Raw genomic sequence first — 18,043 nt, forward strand, 5'->3', positions numbered from 1 at the left:
GGTTACCGAGATTCGAAGCTTTTTAGGTCTAGCAGGCTATTATCGACGCTTTGTTGAAGGGTTTTCTATGATTGCCTTACCTCTTACACAACTTCTAAGAAAAGGGGTAAAATATACACGGAATGATGAACGGGAAAAGAGTTTTCAAGAATTGAAGACAAGACTTGTGTCTGCTCCTATACTCACTCTTCCAACAGGCTCTGGCGGCTACCAAGTTTATAGTGATGCCTCGAAGAAGGGTCTTGGATGTGTTCTCATGCAACATGGAAAAGTTATTGCCTACGCTTCACGACAGCTCAAGCCATATGAAGTTAACTATCCAACACATGATCTTGAGTTAGCAGCGGTAGTTTTCGCTCTTAAGATCTGGAGACATTACTTATATGGAGAAAAGTGTGACATTTTCACCGACCATAAAAGTCTCAAGTATATTTTTACTCAGAAGGAGATTAATATGAGACAGAGAAGATGGTTGGAACTTCTAAAAGACTATGATGTCCACATTCAATATCATCCCGGCAAGGCGAATGTCGTGGCAGATGCATTGAGTAGAAAAAGTTCAGGAACGGTGGCATGCCTCACCATTCAACCTGAGATTGTCAGGGATCTGGAGAAGATGGAGATTGACATTCAGATCAGGAAGTCTGATGGTTACTTAGGCAGAATGCAAATCGAGCCTGATCTTATCTCAAGAATCAAGGAAGCCCAGAAGCAAGATGGAGAACTGTGGGCAATCTCACAAAACCTGGAGTTAGGTAAACAGTCGGAGTTTCGTATAGATGAACAAGGTATTATTTGGTGTGGAAAGAGATTATGTGTTCCGTCTGACTCCACCCTTTGTGAATCATTATTATTAGAGGCTCATAGTTCGCCTTTCTCTATTCATCCGGGTTCAACAAAAATGTACCGTGACTTGAAACAAAATTTTTGGTGGAATGGCATGAAAGAAGATGTTGCCCAGTTCGTGGCAAAATGCCTCACCTGCCAACAGGTGAAAATCGAACATCAAAGGGCTAGTGGTTTATTACAGCCTCTTAATATCCCTATCTGGAAGTGGGATGAAATTTCTATGGATTTTGTGATAGGCCTACCAAAGACCTTCAGAAAGAATGATGCTATATGGGTCGTGGTTGATAGATTAACCAAGTCAGCCCATTTCTTACCTATCCAACAAGGTTACTCTATTAGTAAGTTATCCGAAATATTTCTTTAGGAAATTATTCGTTTACATGGCACACCATCATCCATTGTGTCAGACAGAGACCCAAGATTTACATCACGATTTTGGAAAGGTTTCCAAAATGCTTGGGGTACACGTCTGAAGTTCAGTACTGCTTTCCACCCTCAGACAGATGGGCAAACTGAACGAACCATCCAAACGTTAGAAGATATGCTTAGAGCATGCACATTAGATTGGAGTGGAAATTGGGACGAATATTTGTGCCTTGTTGAATTTGCATACAATAATAGCTGGCAAGCAAGTATTGGTATGCCCCCATTCGAGTTGTTATATGGTCGTAAATGCCGAGCTCCAATCTGTTGGGAAGAAGTTGGAGAAAAAATCATTGAAGGACCAGAAATAGTTCAGGTCACAAATGAAAAGGTCACTACTGCTCGAGAACGGCTGAAACAAGCTCAGAGCCGTCAGAAAAGTTATGCTGATCAACACCGACGAACCTTAGAATTCAAAATAGGATAACACGTCTTTCTCAAAATATCACCTAGTCGCGGTATTCGGAGGTTTGGGATTAAAGGGAAGTTAAGTCCTCGTTATATTGGTCCATTCGAAATCCTCGAGAAAAAATCGGTGAAATTTCTTATCGTCTTGCTTTACCACCACAACTTTCTCATGTCCATAACGTATTCCATGTATCCTTACTAAGGGGATACAATTATCACCCGATTCACGTTATCAATTATCCGCTAGACACGATTCAAGAAGATCTAACATATGAAGAAGAACCCGAGGCTATCCTTGATCGTCAGGAACGTGTGACAAGGCGAAAGACGATACCTTTCGTTAAAGTTCTATGGAAAAATCACTCTGAGCAAGAAGCGACATGGGAAACTGAGGAGTCAATTCGCTCGCAATACCCCAATTTGTTTAACAATAAGTATTAGGTAACTCTAAACTAGGTCTAATCTTTTGTTGAGTTTTTATCATGATTATGAAAAATATATTCTCACTACTCCTTTTGTAGTTAGATTCGCTAGTTAAATTTATTTACAAATTTCGAGGACGAAATTTATTTTAAGGGGAGTATAAATGTAATACCCACTAATAATAATAATAATAATAATAATAATAATAATAATAATAATAATAATAATAATAATAATAATAAACTAACGTTCAAAACAAAATGACAAAAAAAAAAGTCATACTATTCTAAGTCTAAGTTAATAATAAAATACATAAAGAAAAAAAATTAAAACTAAAATGGTTAAATATCTTAGTGTTTACAGTAAATAAATAAATAAATCTAAAAGATGGATAAATACTAAGACATGAGTCATATGAAAACGTGGAATCATCCTATTTTGTTAGAGAATTATCCTATTTGAATGCAACACCTGTCTTTCTTATCCCTTGTATCTTACCTACCAAGAAAACATGACCCCAAAGTTTATACTCACATACCATTATATATTCCCAGGCAACTTATAAGCAAATCCCATGTAAAATATAAACCAATACATATTTTCACCATCTCCACTAGCTATGTACCGAACACTCAGCCACCTCAATTGAGGCCAGAAGGAAACTCACTTTTCCATCCGGTTTTATCGCCTAAGGTAAAAACGTTTCGTAATACAGTTTTATTTTCCCTTAATACTATATATATACACATTCATACCTAAAAACTAAAATATAAATAAAAAAAATGACAACCTGTGCTCTCTCACTTTTTAAATGAAGAAAACATATTCATTATTTTATCATATTTTATAACATGACCCACTAAGTATAAGGCACAACTTTTATTTTAATACTTAAAATTTTATGTTTAACGTATGGATGTATTATGTTACATTAATTAGTATATGTATGTGTAATTATTAGTATGCTTCAACTCAAAATTTTACTTTCTATAGGTTCTTATAATAAATTTTATAATATACACTACGTCTTAAATTAAATTTAAGAAGCATGTTTCATAACTTTGTGAAACCCATTAAAGATATTTTATTCAAAAGATAAAATTTTAGTTAGTTTGTTATTAAATTATATCAATATTACTAAGTATTACTAACTGGACCATTTTTACAATATATTATAGATTAATAATTAAATACAAAATTAAAGAAATGGATATGTATGATTTGCATATACACAAAGTTAGTTTCATTTAACAGTAACATACATATGTATATGTGTCTATATAAATTTAGTTTATCATATTGTAAATGAAGTATCGTTTTCATCAAACTACTAAAGGGTAAAAATTAATTATTCTGATTTAGAAGTAAATAAAGTAGTTAATAAATAAAGCATATATTTTCATAAGTTTCATATAATCAGTGAGAGACTTATTTAAAAACCATTCATTAATATACAATTTAAACCAGCAGATACTAAGAATCCTAGTATTGAACCGGATATTTATATATACATATTTGTAGATTATTACAAATATTATAAACAAGCTAGGATATCTTGGGAACTTTACAATCAACTAAGGTGCGGATTCCTTCCTTTACTATCTGTATAGTATGGGTTTTTAAACTTTGTTCGTTAATCTTCATTTCAAGCTTCGTATTACGATTTAATTAAGTTGTACCTGTTTGATTAATATCCATTACATTTACTTGTCTAATCCTTTCTGATTCTGAACACAACTTTGGAACCATATTACATGCGATATTATCTTTATTAAATTGTGCTCATTATCGCATCCTACTGATAATTTGTCTGACCTGTTATACTGGATTATGGAGAAATATAAAAATATTATACGTTTACCCTCTGTACTCTGATACCCGAGCACGCCCCTACTTGTGGGGGTGACCGCAAGCATGTCATTGCGGCATCAATGGCGTGGCACCGACTGTGACGGTGAGCCTAAATCACAGCGTCTCGCCTGTTCTGAACTCTAAGGAGTGCCGTCTATATTTTTCGAGGCGTATGGATCGATCCTAGGATACTATTATTTTGGTGGGTGGTTTGTATGATGCCCATACACCATCGCACATCGGTTCAGGACTAGCTAGCCTGTTCCGCCTGTTCTGTGATACTATATATATATATACCGGGCTCGATGGGTATTTCTTATAACATAGTAAAGTTATTGAATTCTATCATGTAGTTACAATTACATTATTATCTATTCTTTCATTTTCATTCTTCATTGCTATCATTATCCGCTCGTGGCATTTTGCTCCTTCGCATTTTTTTTCTTTTCTACAGGTTAGCAGGGATGGCGGGAAAGTGTGAAGAGAGCTAAAATAAACAAGTTGGAAACTTAATGTGTAGTTTTAATAATGCATGAAATAAATTATCAGGAATAAATCTTTTGTAAACTCGTTTGGATATTAATAAAATAAGCCCTTTTGTATCTGATTCTGTAATAGTGACACGTTAGCCCAGAGCCGGGCTGGGGTGTTACAATAAATCACAAACCGTAATCAAAGAGGTTGTGACCTATAATAATATCATAGTAGACACCGATTCTTGCACAAAAAATAGGATTTGAATAGTGTTTAACAATTAATCAACCAAAAAAATGAAATACTGACTATTAATCCCAAAATCAAATATATACCACCATAATCCTCAACCCAGCAACCCTCAACTTAAACCAACCACCCACAAAACTAAACTCCGAAAACAATACCAAAACAAAACCCATACACAAAATTAAAGTACCAAAACATACCACCAAGCTACCGATTGGCGATGCCGCGACAGCTAAGCCGCCATAGACACACCCGTCAGGACCCTAACTTTCACCTCAGCCCTCCTCTGTAACAACCGTCTCCTATAGTCAACAATTCAACAACATACTTGAAAATTAGTTGTATAATGTAAGGACCCAAGAATAGTGACACCACTTCATGTACCACAAAATCTAGTTAAAACCCCAAATTTCTTTGATTTATTGCTTACCAACTCAAAATAAAATGTATGCAATCTCCAGATTGAAGAACAAAAATGTTAAAATATCAAATAACATACCAGATCGACAAACAAAATCGGAAACAAACTCGATATCTTTAGCTTACGAACCTTTTAGCGTATTCAGATTTGAGTATCGATTAACTATAGAACAAAAAAAGGCGAAATCAGTATCGATATCTTTAGCTTACGAACCTCCTGGCAGCATCCCGAGGTCTTTTGTGACAACAAAGCTTGGCGTATCAGCAATATTAACATGAACTGACATTTAATTTAAGCAAACAATAATAAGTTTATATGACCTTTTATAAAATTTGTGACATAGACTTGTTTTTCACTTACAATGAGAGCCATAAACCGGAGGTACGCAATGTTGTTATTACTTCCTACACCGTAATCTTCATAATCCGGTTCAAGAAACTGATTCTCATAAGCAAAACCCAAGAAGTGAGCATCCCGGAGATCGATTTGCGGGCCACTCTACATGCCTGAAAAATACAATGAGAATAAAAAATAGTAAACCTTGTGGACAAAGATTAAAAAAACCAAAGAATAATATTTTCGCCAAATCTTTGTAGCAACTTTACCTGATATCAATAGTCATGACATCTGGATTGGTTCTAGCTGGTGGAAGAGCATAATCCGATGAATAAATATATGAAACATGTCAAATTCAATAGCATTTCAATAAAAAAAATTCACCAAATTATTAAAATTCAGGACCAAAAAAGGCCAAACCTGATTGCAAATCTCACAGGTTATATCCCCTTTCTTATTGCACCATTTCTAAATACATTTCCTATGAGCAAACTGCAACCCACAAATACAAAATTACTATCAAATGTGACAATCCAAATCAATTATAAAAAAAATACTAATTTTGACTAAATTATCATCTGCATTTAATAAATAATAACCCATTCAAATTTAGATAAGAATAAGCAGCACATAAGCAATGACCTCCTAATCGCACCATAATTAGTCAAACAGTAAAATAATCAAAAACCCATAACACCTAAAAAAACCTGAATCTTACATTGAACTAACTGATTTCAACAATAATACTAAATTTATCGAAGAAAAAACCGATTATGTATGAAGGCGATAGAATAATATTTAGCGATTTGAGAAACATACCGATGGATCAATGAAACACAATGGAACTGATAGAGGATCTTGGCGGTGGCGATAGGAGGGAGAGAGAGAGTTACAGCTTTGTTTTTCTAGGGTTAGAGGATGAGTAAAAATCAAGCTTGTGAAAGAAGAATGAGAAAAAAAAAAAGAAATATAAAGGATCCATCAACTCTGACCCGATTATAATTCGGATCCCGTGTCCAATTCTCAACACATCTAATATTGTGTCTTCCCTCCCAAAATCAACCTCCACTAAACCAATGGATGCCACATAAGCAAAATGGCTCCACCATTCAAAGACAAATGGCCCAAATCATCTCATTTATTAATTAATATATATAGATGACACATCCACCGGTTCAATTGAAATGAAAACTCAAATTTCCCACCAGAATGAATACCGATTCGCCAAGTATCATTGAATCTCTGTTTATATCATAAAAAAACAGATTTTTGTTTGTTCGTCTCTCTGGAAATTAACCCATATTTCTTCCCTCTGTTTAGATCTCAAACAAAAGATCCATTCGATGCGTGTATTCAATCAAAAAAAATGTATTCAATCTCCAAAACAAATCGATTTGCTACAAAGATAAAATATCATAAGCAGCATAACCTTTCTCTTAACGTCTTCTTTAGTTCCGTCTATATTCCCATTTCATAGATACAAGTTCCGGCCACCATCAAAATGCTTCATCATTTAATAACCACCATCATATTGCTTCGTCATACAATAACCGATATACAAAAATTCGGAGTCGACAACATTCATATTCATTCACGCTCTGTTTCCTCATGAAGGCGATTCGATTCATCGTTCAATAATCTCTTTTTTCAAAACGCGATTCGATTCAGAATCGCGAGGTTATATGATAGAGATTCCTCATTCTTTATTTAACAATTAATTTCAGGATACGTATACATATGCAAGCGTTCACGTAACATAAAAATATGAAAACTCAAATTTGCTTCATCATTTAATAATCGCTTTTGTCAAAAGGAAATTCGATTCAAATTCGTGAGGTGTAGAATGACAGTTTAGAAGAAGAATTCGCGTTGATCCTACAAATCGTTGATCATGAAAATCTGATAAAACCTTACGATTTTGTTATGAAAAATGTCGTTTGTGTCAAAAGGCGATTCGATTCAAATTTGCCATGTGTGGAATGACAATTCAAAGAAGAATTCGCGTTGATTCGAGAAATCTTTGATGATTTTTTATTCGCATTACAATGGATATTGAATTTTCTAGGGTTGTTCTTGGTCCAGTCGGTAATTTTATAAACAGTAATGACTATCATTACCAAACGCTGAAGGATAACTTTGATGTGCTCAAATTTACCGACGTTTGGAACAGGTAAGTTTTGTATCTGGCCATTCAATTTCCGTGTATTTAATGTGAATGATGCTGTTTATGCAAATGATTTCATTGAGTTTTTGAAACATATCAGGATTTGCTATTAAGAAAAACAATGAAAACCGAATCAATGCCTGTAGATTTGGTGAAATTGTTGATATCTTCATAGATTGTGTTGAATGATAGTGTGTACCAGGTTGCATTTCACAATGGGTATACTCTACGTGACACAGTCTGGATTTTTAAGTTTGATTAATATGTATTTTCCTATCATTATATTAAACATTTGATTTGATGAACTTTCCCAACCATACTCGAAGTTGGACCTTTGATATAGCTTTCATTATTTTTAAAACATTAATAATAGGAAGTTACTAAATGGAAATCTGCAGAATTTATGATATTATAGTTAAATTTGAAGTTGTGAGTAATATATATCGATGGCAGTTTATTTTTTCTAATTTTTTGTTGTGTACCAGTGCTATAAATAATATTAATTGTATAATTTATATACGTTGTAGATAATGAGACATGTATAATTATTTTAAATAAATAATAATGGCATTGTACACATAATAATTATATAAATAGACAAATTGAAAAAGATTATGATTCCTATATGTAACTCTGTATGTATGGGAGGAAGAATTTTTGTTAGCAATAAGAACTTTATTTTAGTTTTTTAATTTTTAATTTAAAAAAATTATTTGTTAATAAATAATGACTTCTTTAGTGGCTTATTAGTTAAACCTTATAAAACATTACTATATACAAATGATTTAGTGTCGTAGTGTAGGCTAGGAGTAGAGCAAATTGAAATAAAATATTTTGCCTAAACAAAAAAAAAATTCGCATAGCATGTAGTGATATTAAAGACTTTAATAATCAACATCCCGCCGCAACGCACGGAGAAAATCAACTTGTTTATTATATTATTTAAAATTCATCATTTCATAAATTAAGCATAGTTTCATATCAAGATACATGCAAATAACATATTTTAGACATAAAAATAATATCACTCATATTTAGTTTAAAATCACACTTGGCAATTTTTAACGTTTTCGTGTCAACTTATGTGAATAAAACCGTCTAAACTTCAACACCACGACCTTAATATATATATATATATATATATATATATATATTAGTGGAATGTTCAAATAAGAATAAATTTTTTGTAAGAAGAAAAAAGAATAAGTTTCAACCAATAAGAATGTTTCATTTTACTTGATTTACTATTCGCATTTAATTTTAATGTAAGGGTATATTTTTAAACTTACATAGATCATTAATTTCTAGTTTTCCTTTTTAATAGCTAACTACATTAAATTTGTAACTTATTTTTAAAATATATATTTTTTCAAAAAATAAAAAAAAATAATAATTTAGAGTGTAGGACAAATTACTAGGTTTTTTTTTATAAGTCAATAAAAACATAAGTTATAATACAAACGAATCATAAAAACAGAGACGATTACAGATTAATGACAGGTAGACGAGCAACAAGTTGCGCCGCTACCCCCTTCTGAATTTAAGTATGTGAAGGATAATTTTCGAAATGTGTAGCATAACTTTTTATGTGTGTAGGCAATCAAAATTAGTTTATGCTAATTAATTACTTAAAGATTGTAATAAATGAGATTGAAGAATAACTATTTAATTGTACCCTTTGATTTTTTTTTCTTCTCAATTAAATTATCTTTTCAAATGAACCTCCCCTATACTTAGTTTATGCTTAAAAATAAGTTTCATTTATTGTTTTAAACAGTTTTATAAAACGCTTGTATTTTTACTTTGAAAATTCCGAATTTTAGACTTTTTAAGCGTGTTATAACTAGACTAAAGCACATACATCACATAGAACATATATGCATATAAAATACAAGTTTTATCCTTTGAAAAATATAGTTTGCTTCTGTCTAAAACCGGACTTTAATAAACTTCCATTGTTTGAAGCTAAAATACCTTATTTTAGCCTTTATTTTATATTTAAAATCCATGCATATTAACACCCAATCACAAAGATTACCACTTTATGTGAAAATAATTATTTTCAAAGCCCAATATACAATTTTTAAATCCATTTTTCCAGATCCTTATTCAAACATGCATGTTTTAATCCCTTCAAAAAGCACACTTTTGGACACCAAATCACACATATGATCATCATATACCAAATTATTCATGCATTTTTACAGCATGATTTTGCACATAAAATCACTTTAAGATCAGACTGAAAATCAAATATTCATGGATCATCCATGAAAACTTGAATTTACCATTTTTTTTTTGTATTTTAAACAATCTTTATAACACACTAATGTTCATACACATACATTAAACCCATGAACACTTTAACGCTACAAGAAAAAACCTTATAGGGACAATATTTTTTCAGCTATAGATAGGACATGTTGTCTCTATAGGCCTTTTTCACATATAGAGTATAGAGACGGCATATCGTCTCTATAAAATTTGTCTCTACAGCCTCGTCCATATAGGCTACAAAAGTCGTCTCTATAGGCATCGTTGCTATAGAATAGTTTATAGAGACGACACGTCATCCCTACAAGTTTATGCAAAATAATTAAAAATCAAATATTTACTAAATAAAAGAAATGTTTATTCTAATATTTTTTAAACCCTAGAGAGACGGTATGTCGTCTCTATAGGTTCTCTTTAAAAAATTAAAAAAAAAACATTTAAGCCCTATAGAGACGACTTGTCGTTCTATAGGTTTTTCTTTATAAAAAATATATATTTTCACCTATCGTCTCTATAGGTTATCTTTAAAAATAAAAATACAATCACATAAGCCATATAGAGACGACTTATGTTTCCCTATAGAAACGATATGTTCTTTCTATAGGTTAGACTTTTATTTCCCAGGACAAATTTGGAATGGTGAGAAATTTTGCCGCCTAAAGTGAAATAATTTTTTGACTAGTCAAACTTTTTAGACACGACATGTCGTCTCTATAAGTTAAACTTTATTCTTTAGTTTTATTTTAATTTTCATACATATTGATCATTAATTAAATTAAATTAAAAGAAAAATATTTAAAGTTATAGAGAAAACATGCCGTCTCTATAAGTTAAAATATTTTTTTATAGTTTCCAATTCAACAAACTAGAGAATAAAAAAAAGCAAAAAAAAAATTATTTTCACCTTATAGAGAGGATATGTCGTCCCCTATAAGGTAACCTATCTTAAAAGGCACGAAAACCCTATAGATACGACATGTCGTCTCTATAGGGTGATTTATAGAGAGGACTTTGTTGTCTCTATAGGGTTTTTTCTTGTAGTGTAAAAATGCATTTCAATTAAAGCTAACCACATTTTAAGATTTACCATTATTCAAATATAGATCATAACATGGTGAGGTTTAGTATAGAATCTCTGACGAATTTTGCAAAAAATGGCTAAAGTTGGAGTTAGTATATTTAGTAGAGGCATATGATTATTAGAGACCAAATAAGAGCGTAGTTTACAATTATTAGTGTAAGGTATAGTATTAACAACAATGTAACATTTATCGGGAAACTTCACAAGATAATAAACCAAATTTCAAAAGTGTTCTAATTAGTTCATTCATAACTTTTTTCCCCATTAAGTCACATAACATTCAAATCGAGCCATTGTGAGATTTGTTATCTATCAAGAAAGAAACAAAGGAGAAGATGTTGGGGTTAGGATTTAATGCCCTCGAGTTGCAGCGGAGACCTAATGTCTGCAAAACGCGTGTCGGCAATGACAAACAGATATCAAATATCAAAACATAAATAAAAATGACGTGGTAACGATAGTCACTTCTTCCTAAAAAAATGATTTTAAATAATCTAATATATAATAATAGGACCCACACGTCCTACACGTTGGAAATTCGGTTGTTTTTTCAGTTTAGTTATTACGATGCTAGTACCTTAAAATATGGATGAGCTCGGTACCTGTAACGGCACCGATAGTACCGATCCAGAAAATCATCAAAATTAGGTACCGACACCGAAAATGCTCGGTACCATACGGTATGGTATTTGAAGGTAAAAATCAGTAAATACAAGTATGGTGCTATACCGGTGTCGAAACGAAAGTAACGATTCTGAAAACGCCAAAAGATGGGTACCAAATTGGTACCGAAAATGATTGGTATATCAAATTTGGTACCGATACGATACCGGTTTGATTACAGGATTTGAAATGATTTGCTCGTCAATAATCTAAATATCAAAGTTAATTTTACATGCTACAATTCATTTATTATAGAAAAAGATAAAAAAGAAAACAAAATAAGTTGTTTTGTATATAAAATCTCATCAAACGAAATACAGTTTACTTATAGTGTGTATGAAAAGTAATCTAAACGGTGCAATTACTTGCGTTGCTACGTTTCTACAGGATTTGTGAGCTCGGTACCAACCGGTATCGAAAATACCATTACCGAAAATCCTCAAATGTGGGTATCGGTACCGAATATACCCGGTACGGTACGGTTTGGTACCGGTGGGTACTAGTACGGTACCGGTATTTGAGGGTAAAAACCGGTGAATACCGATATCGAACCGATGCCGAAAATGTCAAAAGTCGGTACCGATTCAGTACCGAAAATATACCCGATTTGATAAATTTGATATTAGTACCGGTACCCGATACCATTTGCACTAATCCCTTGATGATGTTACTGTTCATTGTGTTTAAATTTTAATTTTAGATTTTAAATATAAGGTAAATGTATTTATTTATTTAAAAAAATAAAAAAAACAATTTAACTATACATATTAAAATATTAGAAAAAAAACATGTTATAATCAGTGTCATCACCCATCACTCTCGATGTCATTATTAAATATAGGAGTGTACATGAGTCGGTTTGGGTCGGTTTTGACCAAAAACATAACCATAACCGCGATATCGGTTATTGGATCATCATAACCATAACCGATCGGTTATGGTGGTTATGGTTATTCGGTTTTGATAGTTATAGTGGGTCGGTTATGGGTGGTTAACCGTGTATTTAGCTTAGCTAAAAATAGTTTAATTTTTTTTTAACATGGAATAAATTGTTATTGCAAATTTGTATATATTAGTATATTACATAGTATTAAAAGTACATATAATCTATAATATTAATACCAATTATTATCGAATATTCAAATAAAGTGATATGATACATTCTATAAATTCAAATAAACATTCAACCAAAACCACAAAATGATGTGAAAAACCAATAAGTACTAAAAATCTTCAGCCAAAAACATCAAATATTAAAAATATGGTAAAAAGTCCTAAATCCTACAAAGATTTATTACATGTCGGTTCGGTTCGGTTATGGTGGGTATGGAAAAATGATAACCATAACCGACCCGCTACATTCGGTTTTTAAAAAAGCCATTAACCGACCCACCGGTTTTTTATTTGGTTCGGTTTTTTCGATTCGGTTTTGTCGGTTAATTCGGTTATGGTTCAGTTAATTCGGTTTTTTGCACACCCCTAATTAAATAAATGGAAAAAAAGACGTGTCACTAGGGTTACCTTTAAAATAGATGAAAAACCTATAATTTTTTTTGTAAAACATTAAAATTAAAGTTGAGTAACCTCCTTCACACAAAAATAAAAGTTTAAATTACCCATAAGGCCGTACGGTATGGGCGTTATCTTTATTGCCACCTCAGCCAAAAACATAAAATAGCGTCCCCATCCCCGTACCGTGGGCGTCATGGGTGGGGCGCTATTGTTGTCTTTCGTGCATAATAGCGAGTGTTCATGAGGTTGCTTTGTGGGTTGTTGTGCCAAATAGGCGTTGAAGCAAACAACACAAATTTAATTTAAAAGAAAAATTCTAAAATCAAAAAATCTCACCTCTGTGTATAACATACACTATTATTTTTTTGTATAAACAATCTCTCCCATCCTCTCAATTTTTAACATCCTCAACTATTTTTTTCACTCTCAAACCTTTTTGTCGCATTGGTACGTCGTTGGACCGAGGTGGAGGATATCGCATTAGGATTCCCCATCGAAGGGCCTCAATCTTGGGGCATGATTAGGACCGCATTCTACGAGCGTGTAGGTGGGAACATTCGTGGAAGAGAACAAATTCTCGGAAGGTTTATGCATCTACGCCTAAAGTGTTCAAATTTTGGGAGGCGCTATGTCACCGCGTTGAACCGCGAGAAAGGTGTAACCGAGGATGTAGTGCTTGCCGAGGCACGTGCCGAGTACGAAGCAATATGCTTAAGGCTGTTTGATCACGTTGCGGCTTGGAGGGTTTTTCGAGCCCAGAATGGAAGGATTTTCGTGGCACAACCATAGATTACCCTTTTTTTTTGATGCTTGATGTTTTATTTTTATGTCTTATGTTTATTCAAAGTTGTATAAATGTAATGTTTTTTTCTAAGTTATTAAAATGCTATGTTTTTTTCTAATTTATTTAGACTAGGTTTAAAGAAGTTCGCCTCGTTGCGGTAAATTTCTTTTGTTATTTAGTCTGTGTTTACATGTGTTTTGAAATCACTGTGAGCGTATTGTGAACAGAACTGCTGACAAGAATGAAAAGAATATGTAGAAAAAACACTAAAAGATAACCGAAAGAAAAAATCAACCAAAAAAGTTGTATGGTAACGGTGTTGTTCGTATGAAACCCGTGGTTAGAGATGAGCAAATTGTTCTGGGTACCTGTGCCAAATTTGCCGAACCGAAAGATGTTAAGTATCAATTCGGTACCGACTTTTGGCGTTCCTGGTACTGGTTCATTACCGTTTTTTACCTTTATATACCAGTACCGTAACCGATATTTTCGGTATCAGTACCGATTCTGTATTGGCTGGCACCGAGCTCATCCCTACCCCTGAAACTAAAAAAGAAAAAATTAAAAGTTGAAGAAAATCAACAAAAAAAAGTTGTATGATACCATTGTTCATACGGTAACCGTGATCAGGGATGAGCAAATGGTACCGAGTAGCCGCACTGAATTTCCCGAACCAAAAGATTTTGAATATCAATTTGGCACCAACTTTTGACGTTTTCTGTATTAGTGCCGGTTTTTACCTTCATGTACTGATACCGAACAGGACCATACCGGTATTTTCGATACCTGTACTGATTCGATACCGGTTGACACCAAGCTTCTAATATAAAAAAAGGATTAAAGTTAAAAAATAAAAAAAATAACTATTATTGTAATATTAAAATAATAAAAATATTAAAAAAGTATATATTATTATAATATTAAAATCGCTATTCATTTCAATTCCTTTAGTAATATATAGTAATAATGTTTGGTTTTTATTTATCTATTTCTTTAACAATAAGAAATATAAAAAACAATTAAATGTTAGAAATATTAAAAACAATAAATAGGTAATCACTGAAGGGGATAAATTTCATGTCCTAGGCTTTATTTAAAAAACAATAGAACTCTTTGTCCTTTGTGGTGCTGATGTGTGGTGACAAAGCATTAAGATCGTGGGATATGGTGGGACGTGGGTTGGGGACATGGTGCGACACATAGAGTATAGGGCACCCAAGACCAAAAGCCAATTTCAAAGAGGTATGGTGGGGCATGGCTGGGGTGGCGTGGAAGAAAAGCCAATTTCAAAGGGCTAGTGCTCTTGGCCAATGAGGTTCCGCCATGTCATGTTTGTAGCCCCGCCCAAGGGACCACGCCGAAACCTAGACCCACCCGAGGTGGTAACTTAGACGTTTGTACCCAACCCACCCCCCATACCCCATAGTGTAAAAGGCTACACCCATACCGTCCATCCTCCGTAACACACCTTTAAATTTTTACTATTTAAGACTAAGTAATTACTCAGATAACAATAATTTCAAGAACACATCGTAAACAATTATTGTTTACACGTTTCCGTTTTCGTAACGCTGTCGTGAAAGTTTTGCAACGATGAACCAATTTTTCGAATCGGTAAATTCCTTCTTCTCCGGTGGAGATCAGCTCCCATGGTGCTCTCGCGACATCATTGCGGTAATTTATTCGTCGATTCTCACTCTTTGATTTCCCTCCTTCCGGTTATGTGATCCATTATTCTATTAATATCATTTTTGGGATTGTTAATATTATTGTGTATGCTTTGCCATAATCTATTAATTGGAGTTTGCATGTGTTTAATTTATACCCTACCTCATCATGTTTTAACCTTTCAAATTTCGTTGATTAGTTTTAGTTTGATCAGAAGATATCTGCAGGCTGTCTTTAGTTCCGTTATCTGTTCTGGAAATTTACCTTTAATTTTTGTGAATTTAAGCATTATGTTATAAAGTTTTAAGTTGATGAAGTTGTATAATATGATAATGAATCCAAATGTTAACATGGTCACTTTTCAAATTAGTTTATTTCGTTGAAAATTTTACAATGTATCTGGTCCATCCACTTGTGTTCATAACCCTCAACCAGCCACTCACACACCACCTCCTAAACTACCAACTAGTCAGGCCGAGCCAAGTCACACCTCTTAATGGTTCAGCACTTACTGGCGCGGAGGTTGCCGAACAGCCCCTAAGTGAACTCGTTGTTAGTTAAGATAATTAAACTTTATTATTAATATTATGTTACTTAAATGGTTATGTAATAAGTGATATGTTATAATCGGATTATGTGATAAGTGCGGGTCAAGATCATGAGCGGGTAATTTAAAACTGCCAAACGACAGTTTTGCCGCCAAGATTAACCGCCATCATCACTTGTATATATATGTTATGTCCGGTAACTATTTCCGGTACCAAGACAGAATATTCAATAATCTTTCTGTCCATTCGCTTGTTCTTGATCATTCATATTCAATTGTAAACTTTCTGCACTTCTAAAATCGTTCATGAATATGTCTACTGATGTGCCGAATCCATGTTTATCCGCTGCAAACTCTATCGGAGTCCAACACTCGTATACCAGTTTACGTACTATGATGCTTTGATTTTTCAGGGTTGTGAGAAGGAAGTTGCCGAGGCTGCAAATGGCGCCTCTGATGAGGCGAAGGGTGAGAGCATCATGCGCTTATCTTGGGCCTTGGTTCACTCTAGGCAACCAGAAGATGTGAATCGTGGAATAGCTATGCTTGAAGGTAATCTAAACTACTGCACATGATGATGTTGGGTTGCCATTTTTAAAATTCTGATAGTTTCAGGTACGATATAACTTTGATCGCTGTTCCCTTTATAATTCTCATGATCATGCCGTTATACTTATCAGGAATCCAATTTGTTCACTTTCACTAAAGTCACTCAAACTTTAAAGAATAAAAAATAAAACAAAAAGGAACTAAATTTTCAATATTATTCCTTTGCTAGTGAAATTTAAAATAAAATGTTTAAAACTAAGTGAGTTAGAATGGAATTTGGTTAATATTTAGTGATTATCTTTTCAAAATTAGTAAGAAGTTAACATGCAAATGTGAAAAGAGGTCACTAAATAGTAATCAAGTTTCATAACATGGTACACTATTGAAACATGAGTGGCCTTTATAGTTGAAAAGGTTTGAGTGAACAATATTGAAACATGATTACGGTTTCATGAATTTATTTCTTCTTTTCTCAACAAGTTTGAGGGCGATCCTTTTTGGACTAGACATGCAACTTGAAATCATAGAAAGTAATTAAACTTGTTTCCGCAGCTTCAATAGTCAGTACCAACAGCCCATTGCAAAAGAGAGAGAAAATATATCTACTAGCTGTTGGATACTACCGAAATAGCGACTTTTCAAGGAGTAGGATCCTTCTTGAACAATGTTTGGAGGTTTTTTTTCTCGGTTCTAGTCATGGCCTTTGTTTTTTTATGCGTTTTTATTACATTATATAACTTTTTTATATACTGTAAATAAATTTCATGACTGATTTGATGGTGTGATCATAGATTGCTCCAGATTGGAGGCAAGCTTTGACACTCAAAAAGGCAATAGAAGATCGCGTTACTAAAGGTCTTTGTTTTATTAAATTTGTTCCTTACTGATGTTATTCATGTGTCAATAGGTCATAAGCATATATACTTTTATCATTATTCATGCAGATGGTGTGATTGGAATTGGCATTAGTGCTACTGCTGTTGGACTTATAGCTGGCGGGTTTGCTGCAGCATTAATGCGGAGGCATTAACCAACGATAATAATAACATTGCATGTTTTAAGGATCTATGGTGCCATCTTTTGTAGTTTGCTGGTAACATTCTTCTATGAACCAGTTATGCAGCCCTTTAGTTTTAACAACATGGAGATCTTTGGTGCAGATGATACGAATGGATGCATGGAAGATCATGATTAAAAACAGCAGTTAGTTGGTTAAGGTTATTGTCTTATATTTGCTTTTATTCTACATACTTTTCATTTTTATTCATATAGTCGTTTAACATGATATGTTTAGAAAAAATAAAATGGTCTTTCGTGTTTATATATACATTTTAATAAATAAATAAATACAAGTTAGTTTGTTCTTG

General features: G+C 33.1%; 1 protein-coding gene and 2 long non-coding RNA genes across 4 annotated transcripts; 2 read left to right on the forward strand and 1 right to left on the reverse strand.

The window, feature by feature from the left end:
* Positions 1-2,599: 2,599 nt before the first annotated feature.
* LOC110865315 lies at positions 2,600-4,556 on the forward strand. The gene is made up of 3 exons (XR_002550533.2): positions 2,600-2,796; positions 3,625-3,682; positions 4,409-4,556. It is a non-coding gene; the product is annotated as an uncharacterized LOC110865315 (long non-coding RNA).
* Positions 4,557-4,614: 58 nt separating this feature from the next.
* Positions 4,615-6,363, reverse strand: LOC110944661. The gene is made up of 6 exons (XR_004860690.1): positions 6,254-6,363; positions 5,855-5,926; positions 5,704-5,740; positions 5,459-5,604; positions 5,312-5,377; positions 4,615-4,979 (listed from the first exon to the last, which is right to left on the reverse strand). It is a non-coding gene; the product is annotated as an uncharacterized LOC110944661 (long non-coding RNA).
* A 9,009-nt stretch (positions 6,364-15,372) lies between these two features.
* Positions 15,373-17,978, forward strand: LOC110863936 (mitochondrial fission 1 protein A). 2 transcript variants are annotated; one of them, XR_002549478.2, is made up of 6 exons: positions 15,373-15,586; positions 16,541-16,679; positions 17,229-17,350; positions 17,468-17,531; positions 17,621-17,769; positions 17,837-17,978. XR_002549478.2 is itself a non-coding variant. In XM_022113143.2 (5 exons), the coding sequence occupies exons 1-5, from the start codon at positions 15,506-15,508 to the stop codon at positions 17,704-17,706; spliced, it is 492 nt and encodes a 163-aa protein (XP_021968835.1). In that variant the 5' UTR covers positions 15,373-15,505; the 3' UTR covers positions 17,707-17,978. The 2 variants fall into 2 exon arrangements, 1 of the variants encoding a protein (XP_021968835.1); XM_022113143.2 differs by having other exon boundaries at positions 17,621-17,978.
* The last annotated feature ends 65 nt before the right edge of the window (positions 17,979-18,043 follow it).

The sequence above is a fragment of the Helianthus annuus genome, chromosome 6 (genome assembly GCF_002127325.2).
Source record: "Helianthus annuus cultivar XRQ/B chromosome 6, HanXRQr2.0-SUNRISE, whole genome shotgun sequence".
Classification (NCBI taxonomy): Eukaryota; Viridiplantae; Streptophyta; class Magnoliopsida; order Asterales; family Asteraceae; genus Helianthus; species Helianthus annuus.

Coding starts and splice junctions, on each gene's coding strand:
- LOC110863936 (XM_022113143.2), top strand. CDS start 15,506: ATGAACCAATTTTTCGAATCGGTAAATTCCTTCTTCTCCGGTGGAGAT. Junction 15,587..16,540: donor GCTCTCGCGACATCATTGCG/GTAATTTATTCG, acceptor TTGATTTTTCAG/GGTTGTGAGAAGGAAGTTGC. Junction 17,351..17,467: donor TTCTTGAACAATGTTTGGAG/GTTTTTTTTCTC, acceptor GTGTGATCATAG/ATTGCTCCAGATTGGAGGCA.